At 43.2% G+C, this 26,939-nt stretch overlaps 1 protein-coding gene across 1 annotated transcript in view; it reads right to left on the bottom strand.

Moving 5' to 3' along the window:
- si:ch211-1e14.1 (UPF0606 protein KIAA1549) overlaps positions 1-26,939 on the bottom strand; it is a 73,003-nt gene that overhangs the window by 20,897 nt on the left and 25,167 nt on the right. The window contains exons 3-9 of the mRNA XM_042707414.1: positions 10,742-13,183; positions 10,472-10,560; positions 6,119-6,287; positions 5,732-5,862; positions 5,105-5,294; positions 4,598-4,657; positions 4,180-4,322 (exon numbers count right to left, since the gene is read on the bottom strand). Coding sequence (XP_042563348.1) covers positions 4,180-4,322; positions 4,598-4,657; positions 5,105-5,294; positions 5,732-5,862; positions 6,119-6,287; positions 10,472-10,560; positions 10,742-13,183 — 3,224 coding nt within the window. The remainder of the gene's footprint in view (positions 1-4,179; positions 4,323-4,597; positions 4,658-5,104; positions 5,295-5,731; positions 5,863-6,118; positions 6,288-10,471; positions 10,561-10,741; positions 13,184-26,939) is intronic.

Here is a 26,939-nt window from a genome sequence, read left to right as displayed (position 1 = left end):
AAATAAAGGGTATGCAACATATGCAGGGCATAGGGGCGCCACATACTGTAAACACATACAAATTACATAACAATTGGAAACTTCATTGTTATTGATAGAGAAATGTGAAACTCTGACTATAATCAAGGATGTTTGTGTATTAATTAATGTAATTTATGTTTTCCATTTTAATAAAAAATGGTCACATACTGTATTGTAAACATAGCCTACCATACGGACAACTATCAGGGTTCCCACGCTTGCCTTGAAAAAAAATTCCATGCTACCTCCTGATTTTCCAGGTACCATATTAAGTGATGATCTATAGCAGGGGTTTTCAACTGGTTTTGTCCCACGGACCACCATTCTGACCAGAAAGTAATCCGCGGCCCACTGATTTTTATAGTCCCGTACCCTTCTTTTTCATGTTTGTAATCGCCGCCACGCCCCCCCCCCCCCCCCGCACACATATTCTGCCTATAATACTTGTCAGTGTAATTTCTTCGCTGAATATGGGTCTACATCAGTATTTTGGGCAATGCGACTTGGCTATTCAGACATAAATATGTCGACGGGCCCAGGTATATTTATAAAAATAAAAAAAGTCAATGGTGAACTGATCAACATAGGCTCATGTCGCGGACCCCCTGCAATGCCGTCGCGGACCACCAGGGGGCCACGGACCCCTGGTTGAAAACCCCTGAAGCTTTCCGCCCCCATCCGCGCCCCCTCCCCTCACACACACACAACCCCCTTGCTAGGACACCTGACTACTTACTTGATTTGAAAGATGTGCCAGTCAAGTCTACATTGTAAATGCTTAGAGATTATGTCTTATTGATAATATCAATGCATGAAATAATGCAACAAGCTGTAGATGAACAACAATGTATTGAACTGGAACTTTGAGACACATGAGCACTGTTCTCTCAAAAATGTCTCACCCCAAATGTTCCTATTTAGTAGTATCATTTTTTTCTTTCTTTTTAAAACGAAAAATCACAAAATAGCTCAAAATAAATATAAGAATGAATGTTACAAAATTGATCAGGACTACACTGGTCATGTCAACTAGAATAGAAGTAATGTCACAGCCTAATGTGAAAATGTATAGGTAGTTAGCTAGCAATGCAAGCTAGCCAACACTAGCTAGTTAGTTAGCAAGCTGAATGTTGGTGTAGGTAGAAATAGCGTATTTCCGGTGAGATCCGTATTGAAACCGGAAGTGGGTACTTTACTCTGTTTGACTGGCTAATACCAGGACCTTCACTTTTTCGTAGAGAAATTGTGTCGATCGCCTGCCTTTTAAACAATCGTTTTTTGTATTTTTCTTTATTTCTGCAAAGTTATACGGCTCAATACTCAACTGACTTGTTAACCGAACTTTTACGAAGTCATACGACTAAACACACAAGTGATTGGCTGTTCAGGTCAGATGACAAGTTTTAACCAACCAGAGACCGAAGTAAAGTTCCAACTTCCGGTTTCAAAACGGATCCTAGCGGAAATACGTTATCCCTACCTACAGTTGGCTAGCAAGATTGCACTGCATGTGCTTGCTAACCATCATTAATTAATCCAAATTCAAAACCTAAATGTGGTGAATAACACGGTTTTAGGAAAAGTCAATGAGTGAAATACATATGGGGATCAAACATAGTTCTAGTATTTTAAAAGCAAGGTAAAAATGACCTCAACAGTTCTAGTGTAAGCTGATAGCTAGCAAGTTGGAGCTAACTAGCTAGCAAGTTGCAGCTAGCTAGTTAGCAAGATTGAACTGCTTACTAACTAACGTTGATAAACCCAGGTTTACCACACAGTTAAAACACAGCTACTTACATTTGAGGATAAACATGCATTAGAAATTTCACTGTAGATGTCAAGGCTCCCGTGTTGGCTGGGAAATGCATGTATTTGACCCTTCTATTGAGATTGCGAGTAACGTTTGTCGTTATTAAGTCCACCAATCCGAAACTATACTTTTAAAGTCCATATCACCAGGTTGCCTAGGTCAAATTCCAACATCCAATATACCAGATAGGATGCCAAGAGCATGCTCTACAACCTGGGATCATCCATTTCTATCTACAGTAAAAGCTGTTCACATGTAAAGGGTTTTTATAAACTCATCTTAATTCTGTGCTCAATAGTTTCATTTTATTACTATTTTACACATCATCCAATAAAATTTTCCAGGACAACTGTTTCAATTTCCATGTAAGTGTTCACTTTTGCTCAGTTTCCATGACTTTTCCAAACCTGGAAAATGAAAAAATAAATTCCATGTTTTCCATGGTTTCCAGGTACCGTGGGAACCCTGACTATGCTATAGGCTAGTAACCTACAGACAGGCCTGTCACTGGTCACGGCACTTTGATCGGCCATTGACTAGCAAATGCTGAGAGTTTACTGTTGTATGCCATGTTTGTTAACTCGTCAAGATAGCTCGGGAATGGAAAGAAATCTATCCAAGTTATTTCATTTTTTTTTTTTTACAATTGGTTTGTGCCAGTGCAGAGTTCATTTTTACAAAACACTTAACACATTCACCATCATTAGACTAAACTGTGGGTACTTTTGCATTGCTTTGATACAAAATGCATCACTACTTCTTCTGAAATTCATGAATACCTCTCAGTCAATGTTCACCACCAGTAAATCTCTGTACAACTACAGCAACTTTTGCAGACATTTAGATACTCTGTTCAAAACAGCTCAAATATAGATCACTGTAGATGGAAATATGCTGTATTTTGACAGAAAAATTAAACTACATCCTTGAAATAAGAGATTATTCTGAGTTTAGCCAAAAATGTGTTACATATTTTTTGTTATTTTCAGCCTTGCCCCTGATAATAGCATGATGGTATGTGTTCAATATGACACTGTCTGAGCATAATATGTGATTCTTCTATAAATGATTGATTCTGCAGGGATGCCTTATTGTTTGTCTGTATGACATCTAGTATAACAGAGACAGAGTTGCAGAGGCTGAGAGAAACACAAGAAAAAGAAGCCAGAGAAATTGGACTGAAGTAAAATAAATTGATGCAGAGGCAGATGAAAGAAAGAATGAGAGAAAGTGAAAGCGATGAAGAAGCATCTATGGTGCTGGCTACACACATACACACACACAAACACAAAACAGTGCTGTTTCACACATATGCACATGCCTTCACTTACACCCAGTGTCATATTCATTCATTTGAATGACACACACTCTCTCACAGACACACACACACACACACACACACACACTGTGTTAATAATGCAGGTGGTGTGAGTGGTACTGGAAGGCCGGAGCAAAAGTGTGAGAAATGGGACACTCGCCGCCACCTCACAGCCCACATCAATGGGCCACTGTTGCCATGGAAACCCCACTCCCCATCCCTGAATGATGATGCGTACGAAGCAGAGCAGGTGTTGGGTAGAGTCACAAAGAACAGCCCTGATCACTCAATGTATGTGTGTGTGTGTGTGTGTGTGTGTGTGTGTGTGTGTGTGTGTGTGTGTGTGTGAGTGTATGTGTGTGCACGTAAGTGATGAATGGGTTGTTGTGGTATTTTAAAAAAAAATAAAAAAATGCCATGAAAGAACATGCCAACACACAAACACACTTACCACCTGTTAGAGGTACACAAACACACACTAACATATAAGCAGAACACGCACATTCACACGTTAAAAAGTAAGACCCAGTTACATAAGACTGAAGAGTTATATTCTTGCCTTTCAAGACGATACCAGAACTGAAGAACTGCACAGAGCTAAAGGATGGCTGATGAAAATGAATGACCAAAATATCACAAAAAAACACTGTACTGCCTGCAGCAATGAAGAGAGTTAGACTGAGAAGCATAGAAGTGCTAGCCTGTGTGTGTCTGTGTGTGTGTGTGTGAGAGAGAAACTGTGTGTGTGTGCGTGTGTGTGAATGAGAGAGAGAGAGAGGCTCTCTGTGTGTGTGTGTGTGTGTGTGTGTGTGTGTGTGTGTGTGTGTGTGTGTGTGTGTGTGTGTGTGTGTGTGTGTGTGTGTGTGTGAGAGAGAGAGAGAGAGAAACTGTGTGTGTGTGAGAGAGAGAAACTGTGTGTGTGTGTGAGAGAGAGAGAAACTGTGTGTGTGTGAAAGAGAGAAACTGTGTGTGTGTGTGTGTGTGTGTGTGTGAGAGAGAGAGGCTCTGTGTGTTTGTGCGTGTGTGCTACCTGTATACTGTTGTTGCCTGTGCTGGTGGCTCTCTTGACTCTCCTGAGGCCCAGGGCTTCTCCCAGCAGCTGTGCCAGACGCCGCTCCATCTTTGCCTGAAATATCCGGTCAGTCACCCGCGGTTCCAGCACACCCAACAAGACTGCAGGCAAACACACACACACACACACACACACACACACACACACACACACACACACGCACACACAAATATTCAAAATTGAAACACATAATGAATTTATACCATCACACCTTTCAAGCATGATGCTGGTTGTTTTACTCAAAGAAAGAGTAGAGATGGGATGCTCTGTATTGGGTGTTAAAAATGCAAAAAAGTGAGAGAAACAGGGAGCAAGGGAACAAGAGAAAATAAGAGAGAAAGAAAGACATAAAAAGGTTCAGTTCGGCTGATCTTACTTGTTTTCACCCATGAGGAGCGCAGTAACTGGGTCATGTTGAGTTCCGGGTAGTGAAAAGCTGTAGAGAAGAAAAAACAAAAATGTCTTCCTGTGTGAGGCAATGTGCATCTCTGTCTCTACGGGAGTATTGTGTGTTTGTTTTGACTGTGTGTGAGTATGCATGCATGTGTGTGTGTGTGTGTGTGTGTGTTACATTAATGCGCTGAAACACAGAGGTGGAAGAATGTGTTTGTGTGTGATAAGTGAATCCTTCATTTCGCTAAAAGGCGGAGAAAGTCATTTCTTAGCAGAATGGTTTTGATGGTTTGCGATAAGGAAAATGGATATATGTCAGTGGAGTTTATTTCCTCCACCAGGGGGACTGTGACTGAAATGACACATCCATCAGCCATTCAAGAGTGGTTATAGAGAGTTTTAGTTTAGGTTATATCATCTAACCATACTCAATGAGTAGTTTGTATGTTTGTGTGTGACGTGTGTGACGTGTGTGACGTGTGTAACGTACGCTCCGCTATCTGAAGTACTGGGAGGCCCAGATAGTAGCTGAACTCCACCATGTTGAGGATGCGCAGGTGTGCGCTCACATCCGCCCCCTGCAGGAAGCCCCGGGCATCGCGCACCACAAACACCACATCTACTGGGACCCGCTGCTGTCGGGTGGCCTTAGGCATGCTGCTCACGGTGATGTTTACAATCTGAGACAAACACATGTTGGATCACACACCCCACATACACACACAAGCAAAATTCACTTATTACTTTATTAACTTATTATTATGCACATAAGGCTAAAAAAAGACTTTTCGGGTTGAGTGTGCATGTGACAAATCTTGCAGTGTGGCTATTGCTATGGTAACGATGGAAACAGAATACATTTTCCCCTCAGTGGTTTGTCTCTTCCTGTAATGTCATCTGTGTGAGAGGTTTTAGAATTCAGAATTCTTCCCTTTTTTGATCAATTAATAGTTTCCTTTTCTGTCCACCACTAATCACTGTTCAGTTCAGTCGTCAAATGACCTCCATCCTGTGAGTTAAATATATAATCTAAAAAGCTATATGCTATATTTGTATAGTGACATAAACAACCCTAAGATAAAAAGACAAATGATTGAAACTGCATATGTGCTCTTACCTGCACAGTGAAGTTGGTGGACTCTTTGGATCGGCGTCGGACCTCTGCATAGGAGGCTGTCAGGCCCTTCTCTATGTGTTCACTGAAGGTACAGATACGCACGTCTACGTGACTAGGCACAAACTGCAGCACTGCGGAAAGAACACACAGACATACACAATTGATTTGTGTGCGACATCAAAAAGTCCTGTGTATGTACATGTGTACGTGCGTGTATACATTATACATATGTATGTTATACATGTTACATGTGTATACATGTCTGTGAGTTGTGTGCAGTGTGTAGTGTGCCTGTGTGTAATAGTGTGTGTGAACATCTTAGTGTGCAGTGTGTATTGTGTCATATGTTAGTGTCTGTGTGTAATAGTGTGTGTGACTGTTCTCTACCTGTGTGTACATGGTACTGTGGGCTGGGAGTGGGGCTAACGCGGGACACATAGAGGATGCTGCGGGTTGCCCGGGGAGACCTGCGCAGTGCATTGACAACGGAGATGGCCGTGTACACGACAGGACCAGACACCACCTGGAACACAAAGTCTGGAGGAGCCTTCAACACCTGCAAGACAGAGCAAGACACACACACACACACATCCACACACACACACCCACAAACCATCTCTCATTAGTATCTCCACTCTATCGGTCATGATGAGCCTGTTTAAATACATTAATACAATGGCAGACTTCAAATCAATTTCATCATTACGGAAAACTGAGTCAAGAAAATATAAAATATCAGATATGTGTGTTAACAAAAACAATACACACTGTATTTCACTGTAAATAGCATGTAAAGTCCTGTACCAATTGGAGCAGAATGGTGCTGACAGTTCAGTCAAGCAATAATCTCCTACTAGAAGCTACTCAGCACAGAGACATTTCTTGACCGGTTATTAAACCAAAATGTGTGTCAAAATGTCTATAGATGCAGTAGCCTTACAAAAATCAAGATCAATGAGCATCTTTTCTAACTCATCCTTGGTTAAACGACAATTAATAAGCATTAAGGAAGAAGCAAATGGAAAAAGGACAGACTGCAGGAGTCTTGTGACATAATGCGTTACAGTTCGAAAAATGATTAGGAGGTTGTTCAGAAATTACTATTTGGCTGAAATTGTATTTAAGACCCACCCGCAGCCCCGGGTCTTGTTCAGCACTATAAACTATTTTCTCTTATACTCCAGATCATTTTAATGTGGTGTCACTCTGACCTCATTGGCCTGGTGTCCCATATGAAAGTCTCAACCTGTGCCACATATTTTATTCCATCCTAACCTTTAAGCAGTATCACTGCTGATACTCAGATTTATCTACCTATCAGTCCTGGTCATGATGATTTACAGCCCCTTCTTGAAGACATCAAATACTGGATGGGAAAAAGTTTCCTCAAACATAGTGAAAACAAGACAGAAACGTCCCCCAACCGCTAGTGTTGACATTAGCAGTGTACTTGGTCCACTTACAACATACAAAAAGCCTGCTGTAAAGAACCTTGCTTTTCAACTCTGATCTAAAATTTGATAAGCAGATTAATTCTGTGGTTTGAGCCTCATTTTATCAACAAAGAATAATTTCTAAAGTGCAGAATTTTCCTTTCCCCAATAGACTGTGAAGAGGTGGTTCATGCTTTTACATCTTCCAGACTGGACTATTGCGATGCACAGATATTAGGCAGGCATCATGCTCCCAGCTAGACTTTGAACTAGGACCAAAAGGTTTGAGCATATTACACCTGTTTTAGCTGCACTACATTGGCTTCCTCTGAGGTTCAGGATAGATTTTAAGATTTTACTGTTTTTTTAGGATGTGAAGGGCCTTGCTCCAGCCTATATTTCAATTATCCTGACCCCCTATGTTCCATCAAAGGCTTTAAGGTCCTCAGATGAGCTTTTCGGGGGTTTACCTAGGTCTAGTTTTAAATCAAAGGGTGATTGAGCTTTTACTGTTATTAGTCCTAAACTACAGAATTGTCTTCCATTGTATGTGAGATATATCTGCTTCCTGCTTGGACACTTTTAAAACCAGATTAAAAACTCAGTTTTATACACTGGCATTTCCTGCATTTTAACTAGGTGATGCATTCTTTTAGCTGCATTTAATCCAGTCTCAGGTTAGGCTTATATTTGTGCTCTTAGCCCATCTGAGGTTATTCAATGGTTTTTGGTCAAGTTTCAGGTTTAATTCTAAGTTGTTGTTCTTTTATTATTGTATTTAATTATGCTCCATTATCCATATTTGTGTTTTTATGTATCTGCTTATTTAGCTTTTATCCATTCTTACTAACTTTTTGTTTCTTTGATTTTATTTTCTTGCTTCTTTTACTTGCTTTTATATTTCCTAGGCTATATGTTTAATATGTTTTCAGTCTTTTTCATCGATTATTTTATTATTTTACTATTGTTTATTTCATTGTCGATTGATTTACCTCGACTGGAGAGCATTTTGGTACAATTCCTTTTTAAATGTGCTAGATGTAAATGTGACTTGACTTGACAAACTGATTGAAGTTACTACTTGTGAAAGTGTGTGCCCATGCCATCCACAGCCCTTGTAAAAGATGTTCAGGACATTTCTACACATTTAACCAAGGGTGACATGCATATATAAAAAATATTTCTTTAGTTTACCAATCTAGTGCCAACTACCATGTTTGAAAAGCCGGCATTTACCAAAGCTTTGAAAGCTTCTTTATGTTTCAGAATTAACTGGTTGAAAGGCAAGATTTGAGCATCACTGGTCTCCCTTCTACATAACACATCATCACTAGTCACTTTCTATCACTATCTCATCCCTCCCCCTTTTCCTGGTGTTTGTTTGTAAACACAGAGTGGATAAGCAGAGCAGGAAGCCTTTTTCCCTCTGAAAAATCCATGAAACACGATCTGAAGACGGAGTACAAGATGTTACACAACCAACAGATAGAGCTTCAGTTTCTTTCCGCTGACACACATAGCCTCAGTAGCTAATTAAAGTGAACACCTTTTCTGGTTATGTAACCTCTCCAGCAAAAAAACACTCTAAGTCAAAATCCAGGGTACATACAGCATACACGATCAACCATGAAAAAAAGATGGAATAGCACAGCTGTTTTCACCTTCCCTTCCTTTCACATCAGACCAAAGTGTGCTGAGTTCTTTAAAAGAACAACAATGTGCTGCTGAGATCACTTCTCAAGGCTGACGCATGACACAGGGCCCTAGTTAGATGGTGAAAAAGGCTGGCGGGAACAGCAGTGCATGAGCACTGTTGAACAAAGAAGGACATGCTTCACAGCAGTAAAGGTGTGATCAAAGGAAGGACATGCTTCACAGCAGTAAAGGTGTGGTCAAAGGCACTAAGTGGGCAGAGCCAGGTCAAAGTTAAGTAGCGAAAGGATTGGTTGAAACTGACCAATAGCATTTTCGAGCAATACTTTTAAACTCAATTTGTCAGATGAGATAACAATGTAAGACGGTGACAATATTAATGCCGTGGGTTCTGGACAGTGTTTGACAATAGTTTTTTTTTAACAAAGGAATAAACTGTAGCGCTTCTTCTGTTGTTCAAAACAATAAAAGTCGTCGACATTGTGGTTTGTCAGTTGAGGGTATTTGAGAGTAATTGCATTAAACACTAACACAGGTTTGCTCCTGCTTCGTTGCTAATACAGAAATATGTAAGCATAATGTGCCAGATTGATAAATCAGACTTCAGGGAAGTGATGGTTTGTGATTAGCACATTATGTTCCCAAACAGAGAAGAATATGTTGAGTTTGAGTTTAAGGCAACCCACCCAAATGGAATATTTCTGCCAGCCGTTTTATTTTTGCGTCAAACTAGGGCCCTCTGTGTAGTATCCACATTATGACGATACAACCTTTGAAAATTTGACATGATTTTCCTATGCAAAACTATAGAATACAATTAAATAACTTATACCACTAAGCAACAATAGAACACTTAAGCTACCTATCTTTCTTTTCAAATAGCTTTCTGGAGCAATGCATGCTCTAAGGCAGGGGTTCCCATGGACCACCATTCTGACTAGAAAGTACTCCGCGGCCCACTGATGTGCCAGTGATTCTCAAAGCATTTTACAGTCCCGTACCCTTCTTTTCATGTTATTAACCGCCGCTGCCATGCCCCCTCCCCCCGCACACATATTCTGCCTATAACACTTAAATATGTGAAATTATCAGGGTAGACAACTAACCGCCGCTGCCACGCCCCCTCCCCCCCGCGCACGTATTCTGCCTATAGCACTTGTCAGTGTAATTTCGTCGCTAGATATGGGTCTACATCAGTATTTTTGGCAATGCACCTTGGCTATTCAGACTATTTAGATTGACATAAATATGTCTACAGTCCCAGGTATATTTATAAAGATAAAAAAAGTCAATGGTGAACTGATCAACAGAGGCTCATGTCGCGGACCCCCTGCAATGCCGCCACGGACCACCACGGGGCCACGGACCCCTGGTTGAAAACCCCTGCTCTAAGGCAAATAAATGCCTCTGGGATCCTCCAGGGCTCCAGAAGCAGTAACTGAACATTTCCTCGCGTTCTAAATATCTCTACACACAAGATACAGTTGTAACAGCCAATCAGAAACATCCCAAGAGACAGGCATCTCTGTTTGGCAAGCATGCTTGTCACTCTATAACATGTCTATAACATGAGTGCTTTAGTAGTACCATCGCACAGGCCATAACATTTTCCCCACAGACGTACAAGTAAAAGCAACTGTGACCTCCTCCATACCTGCAGCTCCAGCGATTGGCTGAACTCCGGCTTCAGGATCTCGCGGACCTTGGCTTTGGCATATCCAGCTGTGGACCCTGGTGGGAAGCCTAAAAATTGGACAAAGGTAGCATAAGATATAGTCTGCCCCTAGTTAAAAAACTATTATCACGTTTAAAGCACTACACGCTTCTAGTCTTCATTTTGTTAAGTCATTAAACCAAACCTAAGAAGATCCCAGCCTGTAAAGTTTATACATCAGATACCATAAGTTATTGAGATAAGTCTTACCGACTTTGATCAGATAGTTCTCAGGTTTGGTGATGTTACACAGGTATTCTCGAACGGTAGTGGTCTGTTGGGGTTTAGAGGTGGTGACTACTGGTGGTATGGTGGGAAAGTCAGGCGCAGTGGTTAGGACAAAAGAGTCAGGATTGGTAGTCATAATGACGGTCGTGATGGTACGTGCCGTAGTAACAGTTGCTACAGCTGTTGGAGTGGTTCTGTTGAGAGATTCCGTGGTGGTATTGATGTTTGCTGTTGCCGGGGTGTCCTCGGTTGCTGTGGTGTCGGATGGTGTTTCCATAGTCATGGCTTCATCGGCCATGTCGGTGAGTGGGGGGAAGGATGTTGCATTGGGGGAAGAAGGTCCTGGGGATAGGGGGATGGTGGTGGCGTTTGAAGCAGGTTGTGTTGGGGCCAAGGGGAAGGTGGTGGTATTAGAGTCTGACTGGGAGGATTCAGGGGTAGCACTAACAGAGGCAGATGGGCTAATACTGGAAGGAAAGGAAGAGGTGCCATTGTTCAAGGTTTCTGAGACAGTCGGAGTAATGTCCCATTGATCATGTGTAGATGTTGAGGGCAGGTCAGGAGTATGCAAGGATGTGGTACTGACTTGGGCTGTCAGAATTGACGGCGTGCTCATCCAATCAGACCCCCCACCCTGACTCCAAACTGAGGTGGACACTGAGGGCTCCATGGAGGGTGTCAGCACCATGGAAGGTTCCAGAAATGTGGCATTAGGCTGTGACGTTGGGTCAGCCTCCGATGTCGGAAAGCTTGGTGGCTCATACCCCGAAGTATCTGTTGAAGATTCCTCAGGCCAGGAGCCGTTGTGAGCTGGGAGCAGCTCCTCAACAAACGAGGCGGTAAGCAGGTGCGTGGGATCCACCGTAAAAACTCCAGTGGTCAGGATGGGTGTTGGAGTGGTGGAGAGCTCCGATGTAGGGCTGGAGGTGGTGTGGTTGGGCCTCTGCTCAGGCAGTCTGCTGGGCTCTTTGCTCTGCTGGATGGTGAAATACTCCAGGCTATTCATGTCGGGTAGCAGGAGGTCTGTGGGCTCAATGGTCACTCCATCTGACCAGTCTGGCACTAGGCTTGACATGCCGTCTTTGGGAGAGACTGGTGACCTTGTCTCAGAGCCAGGAGAGGGGACGACCACTATAAGAGGAGGACCTGAGATGTTGAGGTTGGATGAATTGGTGTAGGGCTCTGTAATGCCAGGAGGGAAAGTCGGAGACTCTGTCATATTCTTGCTGGAAACAGTAGTTGTTTGAGTGGGAAGGGTGGTCAAAGGCCTGCTGTAAAGAAGAGTAGGACCAGGAGAATCAGGCAGCAGACTGGTGGCTCTGGAACTGGGAGCGCTGGTCACACGTGCATCGTACTGGTCTAGATTGGTCAAACTGGGGGTGCTGGTCACGTGTATGGTCGGCTGTACTGGTCTGGTTAAAGCAGATGAACTGGTGATGGGTAGTTCCGGATGTACACTGGTTTCCTTGAGATACCTTGTAAGCATTGTGCCTGAAGGCACCAGTGCAGCACGTGTTGGGAAAGAAGTGTCGTAGGACTCCGAGTTGGAGTCCTCAAAGTCATACATGTCTGAGGGTAAATTGGTGACCAGTGCGTAGTCGTCCCCCTCAGACCCCATGAAGGACATGGTCTCCGGGTAGTCACCAGACCCCCAGTCCACCATGGTGTTGGTCGGGTAGAAGTCCTCCACGGGCTCCATTGTGGGCTCTACTGTAGTGGTCATACCCTTGGGGCTCCCCAGCACTACGTGGCTCAGATTCTCTTCTGGCATGTCATTATTCTGTACATTCAAGTTGAAGCTTGGCGACAACTGGTGATCTTTGGGGTCCTGTACAGTACTGGAAGGTTCCACAGGAAGTTTGGCAGTTGTTCTGGCAACAGGTGTGAACCCTGGCCCGGGTGTGCCTGATGGGCTGGAGGAGGTGGTGGTGTTCTGGGTTGCCTGGTTTTCCATTGGAGGAAGCATAGGAGGCTCCACCAGGGCAGTGATGTGCGTTTCTGGTATTACTGCAGAAATAGAAGAATATAATGATGGAGAGGGGGACAACACTTGTGTGGGATGAGGAACTGTTGGAGAGGGCACGATTTGAGATAGAGGCACTAACGGCTGCACGTCCCGGGGTCGTCGGGCTGGGGCTTCAAGGGTCTCTTCCACAGACTCCTCCCCAGGGGAACCCAGACGGGGAGCGGGGAGGGGGGCCGAGTCCGACATGGAGGCTTTAGGAGGAACTGCTTTATTGCCATTTCTTTCAGAACCTTTGGCTAGAGAGTGGACAGGTGAGGTGGTGGCAGGCCCAGGTAGAGGGACACCCGGCTGGGTGGAGGCCTCAGTGAGTGATGCTGGTAAGGCTGCAGGTGAGGTGGAATGGTTCTGCGCTGCCAGGGGAAGCTGGTTTGGCAAGATGGATGCCAACACAGGCCAGTCTGGAAAAGAAAGGTTTGCAAAGAGTGGTGAGTCAATGATGTCATGTCTGGAGTTCTCCTGGACAGTCATGCATTTGACCAATCAATCAATCATTTGAACTGATGGCCAGGGTGTAAAACAACTCATCAATGTATAATGCACAATATATAATGTGCCAAATGACATGCTGGAACCCTAACAAGCTCCAGTACATGGAGAAACAAATCAATGTGTCATACAGAGAAGGTGTTGGTTTTAAGGACATGTTTGTGGCCATTGATCCATTTTCTATGAAAAACACACCACTTCATCATGAGGTTCAAATATGCCCAGCACTGTGTAACCACAGTACAGATGAGTTTATAGTATGTCTACTGACACGCCAAGTCAATGGCCATTTTTGAACATTTTTGTACAAAGCAAAGAGAACACCTATTCACATTTTGCAAGTAAGGGATCTTGTTTTAATCAAGATTATGTTTGTGTTTGCTTTGTTACCTTATAATAGGCCTACACAGAGCACCTGTTACAATATATGGCTACAAAAAATATGAGAAGTTTCAGTCCAGGAAAAGGTCAAAGTATAACTACTTGTCAGATGGCAAAATGGTCTCTGCTTGTTTTAATAAGTTTAATGAAAAATGTTATCATTTCTGAGATACTATACAAAAAACAGTCCTTTCCTGAATTTAAGAAAATCTTACAGGGATGGAATTCAAGGGAGTGATTACGCATTAACTACTAGCATGCAACTACTACATCAAAGAGGGGAATCAAAAGAGAAACTTAGGGAAAACGGCCACCAAAACCTGTAGTATCAACTGTGGTCTCTGTGTTAATTAGTGGAATCACTATTGTCAGGTCATGTTTATTTAAGCTTCAAATGGCCCATCTGGCAAAATGGTGATAAAATGGAAAAATCTATTCAGAACAGAAACCATCAGCATTTGACTAGTGTGACTTCATGTGTGCTCTTAAACCAGATCAGACTCACTGAAGCAGCAGAACATCATGGCTATGTCTGCCAGGCGAACATCTGACTACTCACTAATAATTAACATTTTTCTTATGTAACTGCATGCTTTATGTGTTCACATCAACAGTAATTTGAAAGGGCAAGTATTGCACTGGTTTCAAGTTCTTTTCAAGTTTAATTCAAGCAGTATTGCTTGCTACGTCAATGTTTCCTTTGGGTCTATTATAAAGAGGGCACCAAAGGAGACACATAGCCTAAACTTCAAATAAAAACATCTCTGTGGACTGGCTTGTGCACAAACAGAGATGACCTGTAAAAAATGATTCATTTAGTACAAAAATATGGTCCCTCTTGATTGCAAAAAGGGAAGTAGCAATCTGGTTGGCAGATTTCGTGCTTCTCTGCTGGTTCCCTTGCTTCTCCCTTGTGCTTAATGATGAGCCCGAAGCAGAGAGATGTCTGTGCTGTTCATTTACTCTCACAGAGCCTAAGATGCAACAGCTAGTCACGGCTGCTTGCTCACTCACTAACTGAGAAGGGTTACACAAGACACGAAGCACTGTGCTGCACACACACACACACACACACACACACACACACACACACACACGTGCGTGTACACACTAGTTCGCTCCGGAAAACGGGCAATGCCACGAAACAGGCATTTCAATAATTAAACAGCAGGCTTCCATAATGCCACTTCTGAGCAGCAAGTATCAGTTCGCCTGGTTTATATTCCAAAGCGTCTTTTATACATTTTCCATTAGCAAGGCATTTACGACCCGAATGGAGTTTGGAGAAGTTTAGAGTGGAGTGGACTGGATGTTGGGAGTCTGGAAAAAAGGGGTAGGCCATAGAGGCTTAAAAGACCTGAAAGACACAAATGCATGGCAGTGAAAGTGGAGCTTTACTCCCAATATCGGCTGGGCCAGGGGTCAGTTTTCATGTCCTTGCTTGTAAGGTTAGCAGTCAAATAAGGAAAAGGAGAGACTGGTCTTTGAACAGTTATGGGCCAAGTTTATATAACCACAGCAGAGTTTAATGCGAGAGAGAGAGAGAGAGAGAGAGAGAGAGAAAGAGAGAGAGAGAGAGTAGATAAGGTGTCCATTAGCAGCTTGGATAAAGGCAACTGCAGTTTGCCAAAAGGACAGACAGAGAGTTCAGCCGAGGTCGGCTCTCATGTCGCCAACCGTGTTCCATTCCTACAGACGCGTGTCCAAACAGTAGAACAAAAGTCTGGTGACAATTTGTCAAAGTCATTAGCATTAACCTAACACGCTAATGTGGCTCTAACAGAGCATACAGCTCTTAGTCTCACCGAAACACAAAGCTCTTCGCTCTGCACTAAGGTCATCTGAACAAAGCCCTGAGCTATCGCGCCCTCTGTGCCAGAAAGCATAGCTCCGATAGAGAGGTCTGGCACACGGGCTTTCAGAGCACAGGGCAGCGCCTGGCATGGCAGCGCATGGCACTAATGTTGCCCTCAGGGACGTCTAAGTAAAGGGCAAGCACGCAGCCAGGGCGCAGATCCATCGTTCTGTTTGTCTATTGTCTCCATTTGATTTTTATTTCTGTTCTGTTTAGTCTTCACTGTTTCCCTGAAATGTTTTGTCTTAGTCTAATTCTATTCCATGATTAGGTTTCAATGTCTTCAATTGTACTTTCTAAAGCTCATGTGTTTTGATGTGTTTGTTTGAAGTGCTCTGGTCCCTTGGATTCATTATGATGGCTATGGTTATGATCAGATTTTGGCAAAGGATTATGCTGGGACCTCTGATGAGGACCAGGAAGACTGAAACCCAGCAATAAAGCAGTCCACACACACACACACACACACACACACACTCACACTTGAGGCAGACAGCTCATGTACTCGTGAGTTGAAAAGAGAAACAGCTGGAGCTAAAAATACTCAATAACGAGAGGCACATTTACGACCTGCTTTGATATGCGGACGAGCTGCGGAGTTTCAGAGCCTTGGAAGATGGACTGTCAGACGAGGGGAACATGTCTTACGGATGGCCAGCTCACAACAACAAACGCTCGCCTCGAACAGTGAGTCAGCAGACTGACGCTGTGCACAAACACACACATCTCTCTCACATACACAAACACGTCATACACTCTCTCACAAACCATTTCCCACACACTTTCCCTCTCTCTCTCTCACACACACACACACACACTTAGAAATAATACCCCCCCCCCCCACACTCACAAAAGCATTTATTTTTGACTCACAAACACACACCAAGTGAAGAGAGTGAAGCCTTATGCTTTGTGTTCATTGAGGCGCCTTCTTGTTCATCTGTGAATAACATACAAAAAAAAAACACTGACTTGGCTGCCAAACCAGTATTTTTTCTCCTTGATCCACTACAACTCTTTGTTACGGTACCAACAGTATTTTTTTCAGTGGATCTGGGTCATGGATGCGTAAACAACATGGCTAAGCATCCAGCCACGGCCCAGTCCATTTCCTCTGACCACCAGTGCAGTGGATCTGTAGTGGAGATAGCACAGGGGCCACTGCGGAGTAGAGACGAGAGATAAGGAGGATGACAGGAGAAATCTGTTCTTCCTCCTCTCCCTCTGCTCCTCCGGCTGCCTGTTCATTAGCATGTTGAGACTCTGGGGCGACCGGCTGTGGCGGAGCAAGGAAGAAAACAGAGCACAATCATCTCCTGTGGCACCTTAATGGGGTCGGCGTGTTCCCTCGCCGCGGGCCGCTACAAAATAAAGCAAAAAATCCAGCCCTACACTTTTAAAAAGTGGGAGTGACTGAGGGAGTGTGGATGTGCGTGTGTGTGTGTGTGTGTATGTGTGTGTGTTCTCACAAGCATCTGTCGTGCCAAGCATTTGAAGTGCCCTGTGCGCACTTGCAGCTGGGTAGCACTGGCAGCAGTGCTTGGCAATAACATACAGAGACTCCCTTATGGAGTGAAAAAGAAAGAAAGAAAGAAAGAAAGAAAAAAGAGACGTGTGGAGATGTCCTTTCCCTCCCTTTCAGTCTAATGATTGGGTCTAATGTAGAAAAAAGTGGCAGAGAACCATCCTCTCTGACAAAATGAGCTGAAGGACCATTTCAGAAAAGTGACTTTTCTTTCCTTTTTCCTTTTCTCGGCTTCTCTAGGCTCACCTGTTTCCTTTGATCGGCCTCTCCTTGCCCTCTCTCCATCTCTGGAGTGAGAAGTGCTGGCCTCACAGTGGAGGGGGCGCCGCAGCTCTCGTCTGTTCTGTGGCCAGGTTTTATGGGCGAGCGGTGACTCAACACCGCCAGACTCCAGCCCTGGGTCTCTTCTCTCTCTCCTCACTAACCTCTCCTCCGTCTCCCGAACTTCCAGCACAACATAGTATGTTATTCGAGTTCTCACTTGCTGAAGAGGGAGTGGTGCTGAGCAAGCAGGAATGCATATCGGGTTAAGGTAGCAGCAAAGACATGATCCCCCATACCTGCCTTACACTTGAGGGGATTCCCCAGAGCAATCTTGGGAGATACAGGCCTACTGGCACTGCAGATGACAGACTGGCAGTCGCCTCAGTCGCCCCTATACCCCCCATGTGTGTTTCTTCTCATAGCTTTGCTCCCTATATCTATCAGTAAATGGGGAATCGTGGCACCAATGACAAACAAGACAGCCAGGCCTTTTCTTATCATTCAGAGTTGGCATTACAGAAAAATATGGTAGAGATGGTCTATTGGCACACATCTCCTTACACAGAGCCCCTCTCTTCTCCTCTCCTGGGATTCTGATGCACTTTTTAAGAAGTACACAGCTTAAATCCACCAAAGACCAACATACTGGACAATGGAGTGGCTATCCACCATCGCACCAGTGGATGAAACAAGGGTATTGTCCAGGAATATCGAGTCACTGTCCCATCAGCAGTCCCATCTTAAGGAAGACTGTACATTGACTCTCCTTTTAGCCTTGGTGTGCTCCTGTCATAGGTAGAATATAGGCTCTGTCTGATGGTATACACACACACAGCATCTCGGTCTTGGCTTATGATTGCAGGCCCTAAACATATTAGAATGACACCATCCTCCCATCTCCTCACACTCAATGTCATCTCACTAACATCCAACACAAGTGTCAAAGAACTTGGTGTAACTAATGACCAAGACCTCTCATTCAACTTACACATATAACAGATCTCTAAGACATATTTTTTTCATCTACGCAATATTGTCAAAATCAGAAAAGTCCTATCCCTTCAAGATGCAGAAAAAAATGAATCCATGCATTTCGACTACTGCAATGCTCTCCTGTCTAGATGTAGCAACAACTCACTAGAGCCTCCAACTTAATAGGCCTACAGAATCCTGCTACTCTGAAAAAATATAACCATATTTCACCTGTACTTCCCTTTCTACATTTGCTCCCTGTCATAGGCAGAATTGGTTTCAAAGTCATTTCAAAGTAACTTCTAACATACAAAGGTCTAAATGGCCTAGCTCCAAATGACAAGAAATGAATTGCCCCCTACTACCCCTTTGTTCCCAGGGTGCAGGTCTTGTAATTCCAAGAGTATCACAAAGCACAATAAGAGGCAGAGCATTTAGCTATGGAGCCCCCCTACTGTGGCGTAATCTTCCTATCTCCATCCGAGAAGTGGACACACTTTCCATTTTTCAGTCTAAACTAAATACAGTCCTCTTTAGTGTCTCCTATAGTTAGGAATGATGCATCAAGACCTGGCACCAACCGTAACATACTTCCCATTAACCATGCTAGACAACCTCTCCTTCTACCTCTTTCTCTCTGTACGTATGTCATGTTGTGCTATGCCATTGATACTGATGAAGTGGCTATATTACTTGTTGTTCTCTTTGGGCACCTATGGGGACCAGGGTTTGCATCCCAGTTTCTTCCCTTAGCCAAACCCGGGTTCATATCCAGTTCCTACCCTTACCCTAACCTGGGTTCATACTCCCAAAGGATAGCCTGTAGCATGCCATAGTATGAAAGTGATGTTTTAATAATAAGGCTGTGCGTGGTTCAGACACTGAGATATCAATGCAAAATCTTTGTGTGTGTGTATGACTGATATTCTGTTTACTAACCTGTCTCTCCCATATAGTAGCCATTGCTTGCAAATGCTAATTAAGCAATATAGTACGAGTGCGAGTGGGGTAGGTAAGGGATATTCCCACGGGTGTTGTTGCCTGGAATTATAAGAACTTTGAATTAACGGTTATCGCTTAATTGTATCAACGTGCTATAGAATGTTTCATCGCGGAGTGATTTATTATTAGCTGTGAAAAGTCCGAGTTGGGATGTCCTGGGATATTCCAACTCATGGAACGTCTCTTGTCCAATCAGAAACAGCTAAATAATTCAATAGAACCCAATTGTTTTATAATGGCTGTTATAACATTGCTCCTCATCACCGTAACCTACATCTACTCATATAAGGCAACCTAGCTCTGTTCACTCACTTTGTCTCTTCTCTTCCTCACCTACGCTAGATCTCTACTGTGGGATGCTGCTGCAGTCTTTCCACCCGATCCACTTGTAGAAACCCTCTGTTTACAGCTGCCCATTCCCACCAAACTGTTATGCAGTTTCTCCTCTGCTTATGATACCTCTTGCACTGTGTGCCAGCCTATTTACCCATGATATCAAAATGAATGCCATCATTGGCAATACCAACTTGTATGTATACTGGAATCTTGTATGAATCATGTATATTTGCTGTATTTATGTTAATGTGTTTTATCCTGATATGAATACAAATGAATCTGCTTGCTTCTGATTCTCTCTTCTCCTCCTCCTACCTACCTTTCAGCCCCCCGCCCCTTTTTTACAAGGTGGGTTCTGCTCAAAGTTTAAAAGGAAGGTCTTGTCACCATTGCCTTAGTGCTTGCTCTAGAGGGTTACGGCTTTGGTTTAAGGCCTTGGGCTCTGTAATTTTAATTGTTAGTGACGTTATATAAATAAAACTCTATTGAACTGAATTGCCTGGGAGCAGATGATATCACACTAATGGCCTGCACAAACTCAATCTTCTATGGCAGGTCCTGAGGGAGCCCAGATATCCGCAAACTCCAAAATAAATCCACTCAGATCATAAAGAGATATGACCGAGAGTCTGGTTAAATGTGTGTGTGTGTGTGTGTGTGGGGGGGGGGGGTCCTGATATCATACTCTTCCTCTGGCCAATGAGATTGAAATGCTCCAGTGGTAAGAACCGTGGAGTCTGACATTATTATGCACGACCACACAATTGAGTATTCTTGGGATAGGCTATACAATTGTGACCGGCTGACAGAAATTCCCTGAAAGACAAGCTTTGCATTATTATTTCCAAAATTACCACTATGGTATACAGGGCTGGAATGAAGGCTACTTGAGTGGTGTTGGAGAGGTACAATTACTGCCAGGAATATCTTGCCAAAATGTCTTAATGACTGGCATTTTGTTTAAAACAATCAAAATGACCTACATAAGTACATTCTCTCTGCTAAATATAGCCTAGCTGTGAAATAGGAAAATTGAAACAACTGAATGAATGTTTGACTTGTTTCTGGGGCAATTAATCTAAACTAAACTATTAATGCTGAAGACTCATATTATTCTGTGTGTGCAAACACCATTACCAATGGTATTCAGAGACATGTGAACAACACTGTTCCTTAAAACAGGGTTTCCCAACCCATGCCCATTGGTGGGCCGCGGAGCACCATCCAGTGGGCTGCGAAAATGTTTCAGATTTTTTTCTTTTTTTTTTAACGAATTTTCCACTAAGAAATTATTTTTGGTTGAGAACAATATTAATTAGGGCTGTCAAAGTTAACGCGTTAATCTATGAAACCGCCGCGTACCTGCAGTCAGTTAAATAGGAGAGACCGAGCCGATAGTTGAAGATGGAGAGAGCAGAGGGATTGTTGGGCGGAAAGTTTCTGTTTAAGAGTAAAAATGACGGAACACTCGACAAAACTAAAGTTGTATGTAGCATTTGTCAAGCTGAATGTAGCTATCACAGAAGCAGCTCGTCTTTAAGTTATCACCTTAATGCAAAGCACCTGACATAAAGCAGTCCCAGGTCACCAACCCACACTCCACGACTTCGCTAGGAAAATAACTAGACCAGTCCGTGATAAGGTTACCAACGCTTACGCAGTTTAGGTTGCCGGTGACTGTCCGCCCATCAACATAGTTGAGGACGGTGGGCTGACTGAGGTGATTCGAATTGCTTCAGGGGACAATCCCTACGATTTACCGTCGAGGGCCATCATTGTGTTTCGCATACATTCCTTGTATGACAGCGAGAGAGCACGAACAAATCAGCTCCTCGAACAAACTGCCAGCGTCGGCCTTACTGGTGACAACTGGACGTCAGTCAGCCAGCAATGACAATTACCTGGGTGTCACAGCTCATTTTATTGACAATGTATGGAAATTGAGATCTTTTGCATTGGAAGTAAAAACAAAAAAACAGGCGCGACATACAGCGGAGAACTATGCAGAGGAATTCATCGACGTCTCAAACAGATGGGAGATAAGTGGCAAACTGACCACTTTAGGCACTGATAGTGCCCGTATTATGTTGGCAGCTGCTAGGCTACTTCCATTTTAACATCTATGCTCGGTGCTATTTATGTTGATAATAGATTGCAGCCACAGATTTAAATCATTATTTCAATTATTTTAATCATTATATTGACCTATTTGAACCTATTTATTTGAACATTATTTGAACGTCTGAAGCATCACCTATTTCAATTAGGCCTAGCTGAGTGGTCTTGTTTGCATGTTTCATCACTTGTTTTGAGTGCATGCTATGTTTTGGGTCTATTCTGGTTTTATTTCCTTGCTTGTTTGCTGTGCACAAATAGGCCTAGGCCTACTGCAATTAAGTTCCTTTGTTTCAAAACTCTTTTGGACTAAAAATGCTCTGTGTGGTTTTATGTTGTTTTCTGGTGCACAATACAATTTTGATGCAATATCTAGAGTTAGATTTTCTTGTATTAATTTCTAGGCTTCCACCTGTAGCAGGTGCTGATGTTGCTTTTTGTGACACATAACAATCACTTATTAATTAGAATTAATGGATTATAGATTCAATTAACCTAATGGAATATAGATAAGTGGGGTGTCTGTTGGGCCCCGACCTGTTACAAATACGAAAAGTTGGGCCTCGGAGTCGAAAAGGTTGGGAACCCCTGCCTTAAAACACTCTCTCTTTGTCTCTTTATGTCTCTCTCTCTCACACACACATACACACAAACACACACACACACACAAGCACACACACACACACACACACACACACACACACAAAAGGGCAGTGGTTCTTCTTATCCATTCTGTAATTGATAGAGGCAAGGTGCAGGGCTGCCATCTTGAATAATGACAAGCACTCTTCAGCTAACAGACGGACAGCAGGCGCCCTGCTCTCCCTCTTAAGCATACACACACACACACACACACACACACACACACACACACACACACAAACACACACACAAACAAACACACAGACACACACACACACACAGATACACACACACACACACACACACACACAGACACACACACAAAGCGCTTTTTAGCCAGCAAACAGATATCGAGTGTAGTGTTCACCTGAGACCAGGGGCCTTAGTGACAGAGCAGGGGAATGCCCAGTATTGCCATCTGTCTCACACACACACACACACACACACACACACACACACATAAACACACACTCACACAAACACAAGCATTCTGCGCAAATGTTCACATGTCTACAAGGTTGCACACAAGTGGTGAACTCCCTTGAGGTATTGGACAAACAGGCTACATCGAAAGACAAGGTTATTCAGTGGCTCATTTAGTAACACAGGCCCCACAAGTAACTCTCATGCGTTCTGATAATTGCACACACACACACACACTGTGTCATTGACAATTGCACGCTCATGTCATGCATCAGCACCCACCATTGTTGGGCATATCAATTAACCAGAGACACACACACACACACACGCACACACATCAGACTGAGAAGATCATATCAGATAGCACTGGCTTAGTCAGTGGCCAGGTGGTGATCAGGGTGTGTGTGTCTCAGTGGGTGTGCATAACTACAAGTAACACCAGTCATTTCTAAATTCCGAACTTGTATTTAAACAGCAGTAGTATAAAGAAGGCAGCATCTGTGCCATTCTAACTGGGATCACTGCACTACATACAGTAGGAGCAATACATCACAGGGACACCGATGCACCAGAGGACCCAGTCTTGCTGGGTCATGTTTTAGTAAAAATGATTTGTAGTGTTCTTTGGGATGAATTCAAAACAAGATCTTGCCAATTAAAGGAAATCACAAGAATGAAACAATGAAAACCCACGGAACCCATGGAATTGGAAACACAAAACAATATAACAATGGATTTCGATGCTCCGATGTGCTTTAGTGAAGCAGGCATCTTCAGAGGAACCAGATGAGCAAACACTTTTTCAGGAGGCATTAGGCACCTTCCATTGAGTCGATTAGAGTTCCGTTGTGTGTGTGTGTGCACATCCTCCTGAGGGCTGAGGTGTGGGAAGGCGACTGCAATCAGCTCCCTCAACCTCATTAGAACCCGGAAATCCATTCAGGTACAACGCAGAGGGAATTTCATTTATGAATTAGTTATTGCTTAGTAATTACACCATAGCCTCCTTATCAAAAGACTGATGAAACACCCTCCCTATAGGTGTGAGAGTGCCTCTTCTGTGCCTCTTCTGTTTTGAGTGTGCTTGTGTGTGTGTGTGTGTGTGTGTGTGTGTGTGTGTGTGTGTGTGTGTGTGTGTGTGTGTTTGTGTGTGTGTGTTTACATAAGCTTCCAACAGGAGATGCATGTGAGATGTTTAATATGCAAGAGCTAGGGAGGGGGTCGCCACTTTAAGATTCCCATATGACCAGCACAACACTACTGCACACACTCATCACAGGAGAATATAATTCATGGGAGTAGTTTTCAGTTCAGAGGAAAGGGTGGAAGGCTCTTTCCCCATTAGTACTGTTTCTCTAGTCTGTGTATGTCCCTTTGTGTTCTTCCTGGCCTTGCCTTTTTAGCCTATTTCATTCCTTCCTCCCACTGTTTCTCCCATTGCACACCCATTTCTTATAACCAATGCCTTAGTGTTATTAAAACATTTCCACTGTGCAGTGTTTACTCACACCTTTGCTTGTTTGTATATCTCCACAACATTCTCTCTATAATTACCTCTACCTGTCACTCATGCTATTCTTGTAACCATAGTGATAGAATGACATCATGTTTGCTTTGATGTTCCTTCATCACATTCTAAAAGGTCATTGGCCACCTTAAACGCATGTTTGGGCTTAAAATTGTTTCTCTGGGGGAACTGGCAGATGCACCATCTCAGGATCAGTCATCGTCTCTCTCTCTCTCTGGGATCCCGTTCCTTAGTTCTGGCAAACAGGTTTCTCTCGCATTATCTACGTTCCACAGCTAACAGCTCAACTTACTGCCTAAAGAGCTGCCAGTTTATCCAACACTTCTACTGACACTGAAAGACAAGCAGAGAGAGATAGGGCAGCAGAGAGAGAGAAAGAGAGAGAGATAGAGAGACAGAGAAATGGAAGAGAGAGATAGAGAAGGGACAGAGAGAGGAGAGATGAGAGCACACTGAGAGACTGGGGTGCACAAGGGGGGGGACATTTCAGTAGCACTGGAGAGAGAAACAAGGGAAGAAACCAGAATGATGAACGAATGATAAAAATGAGAGGACCATAAACGAAAAGACAGCCATGGTGGGGGCCTTACAGTTTACATCAAAGCAGGGTGAAGAGAGATGTTAAGCAGCACAATTACCATGCTGCATGTTCCAAGGACATATCTTTCTGTCTCGCTCTCCCTCTCTCTCTTTCTGTCTCTCTCTCTCTCTTTCTGTCTCTCTCTCCCTCTCTCTATTTCTCCTTCCCTCTCTCTCTCTCTCATTTTTCCCATCTCTGACTGCTCTGATTCTGACAGTGACAAAACTACTTCTCTGACTGGTCACTTAATTTTGGGCTTGTCCAATCACGAGAGAAGAAACAGCCACTGGACACGTACACTGCCTGGTCTGCACGGTCAAGTGGGCCTAATGCCCTAATGCTCCCTCATGTAAGTTGCCCTTGGCAATCCTCCCCAGATCAGCAGTAGAGAGGTGAAGATGAGATCAGGCCTTTATGAAAAGTTCTGGGGAGTGTGAAAAAAAAAAAGTCTGAACATGATCCTCTTTTCTGCAGCACAGCCACAGATCAAACACAGACACACACTGCAACAGTACAGACAGATAGGCCATGCCATGCATGCACACACACATTAAAGCATCAGTAAGAAGTTTTGGGGTAAAACTACTGAGCGAACTATCTCTGTCTGTGGCTTTGCGGGCCAATTGAGCATGGTGAAAGGCGGAGCACATCAGTGAGAGAGATGACTCTGATTGGCAGTTCAGCGGAATTTAAATGTATCTCAAACTCTCGACACAGGTTTGGGAAAGCCCCTTGGACTCCCGACACAGGCGACATGAGGCGACGTAACAAATTACCTTTGTCGCTGCTAGTTCTTTGATGTCGGGTTGGTGTGTCTCTGTCTTACAACAACCAGCAAACACCAGTACAATTAGCACTGCTAAAAGCTTGCTAGCATGCTAACTGGCCCTACATAGTGCATAGGTGTTTATCAGTCCTGTGTGTGTCCAAACACATTAATTTGAAGATAATACTAAAACTAGCTGCCTATAAAAACACACCTCAAAAATAGCAAATTGCTGCATACTGTGGCCTTTAAACACACACCTGTATACACATATAACTGAAAGAGATATCCTCATGCTCTGGATCAAGCTGCTATGCAAAGAGAAGAGGTGTGTGAGATAGAGGGCTCAGAAATGAATGGGTAGATGGTTATTACATGTCACTGTGTTTATCACTTTTACACACAGTTAGACAAAATTTTGTCTGTCTCTATTAAATACAAAAATATTATGAGAAACACAGAAGTCTTTAGCCTTTCAGTTTATTGCAATTCGTTAAGTTTGCAAAGCCTCAGTGACACTGAACAAAAATAAATACATAATAATATCTATGGACAACTCTAGATTAGTGTCACCCTTCCACTCAGCTGCTGAGCTAAAGCCAATCAAAACAGTCCATTGTTATGTGTAGCCTGTGCACACTACCCCGGAACATTTTGGAACGGTTCGCAGAGAGATAGGACAAGGACAGGATGAGAGGAATCTGTGATCTGCTGTGTGGGGTTGTTCTGGAGGGGTGTAGTTATGGTAAGGGTGAAGTTAGACATTAGTATGGTTAGCACACAGCTAAGGCTATAATGTCTGTTGCACCCTAAGCAGCTAACGTTATCTGCTTTCTGTAACATTACCTGTTGTAGGCTATGTGTACATTTAGATAGTTACAGCGTATAGACTGACTGAAGACATGGCTTCATCCAATATACTGCAATAAAGAAGTTTACCACACACACACACACACACATACACTGTGTGAGTCCACACAGTGTGTGCTGAGCTGCACGCATCAGTAGGGATGGGTATCGTTTGGTTTTGATCCGATACCGGTACATAACCGATACTTTTAAAACGATACCGGTGCCTAAACGGTGCCGGAACCGATACTTTTATATAAAAAAAAAAAAATTACGATTGACGACATTTAAGAAAGGCTTTTTTTATTGCCAAATATATGAACTGTTTAAAGTAGATTATATATATATAAATAAATACAAAACACTTTTTAACTTAAAACTTAAATAATATATGAACTGTTAACAAAAGTTTAGACTATACTTAAATAAA

Source organism: Clupea harengus, chromosome 3 (assembly GCF_900700415.2).
Source record: "Clupea harengus chromosome 3, Ch_v2.0.2, whole genome shotgun sequence".
NCBI lineage: Eukaryota > Metazoa > Chordata > Actinopteri > Clupeiformes > Clupeidae > Clupea > Clupea harengus.
The sequence above is the reverse complement of the archived record's forward strand: the minus strand, read 5'-3'. Positions and strand labels throughout refer to the sequence as shown.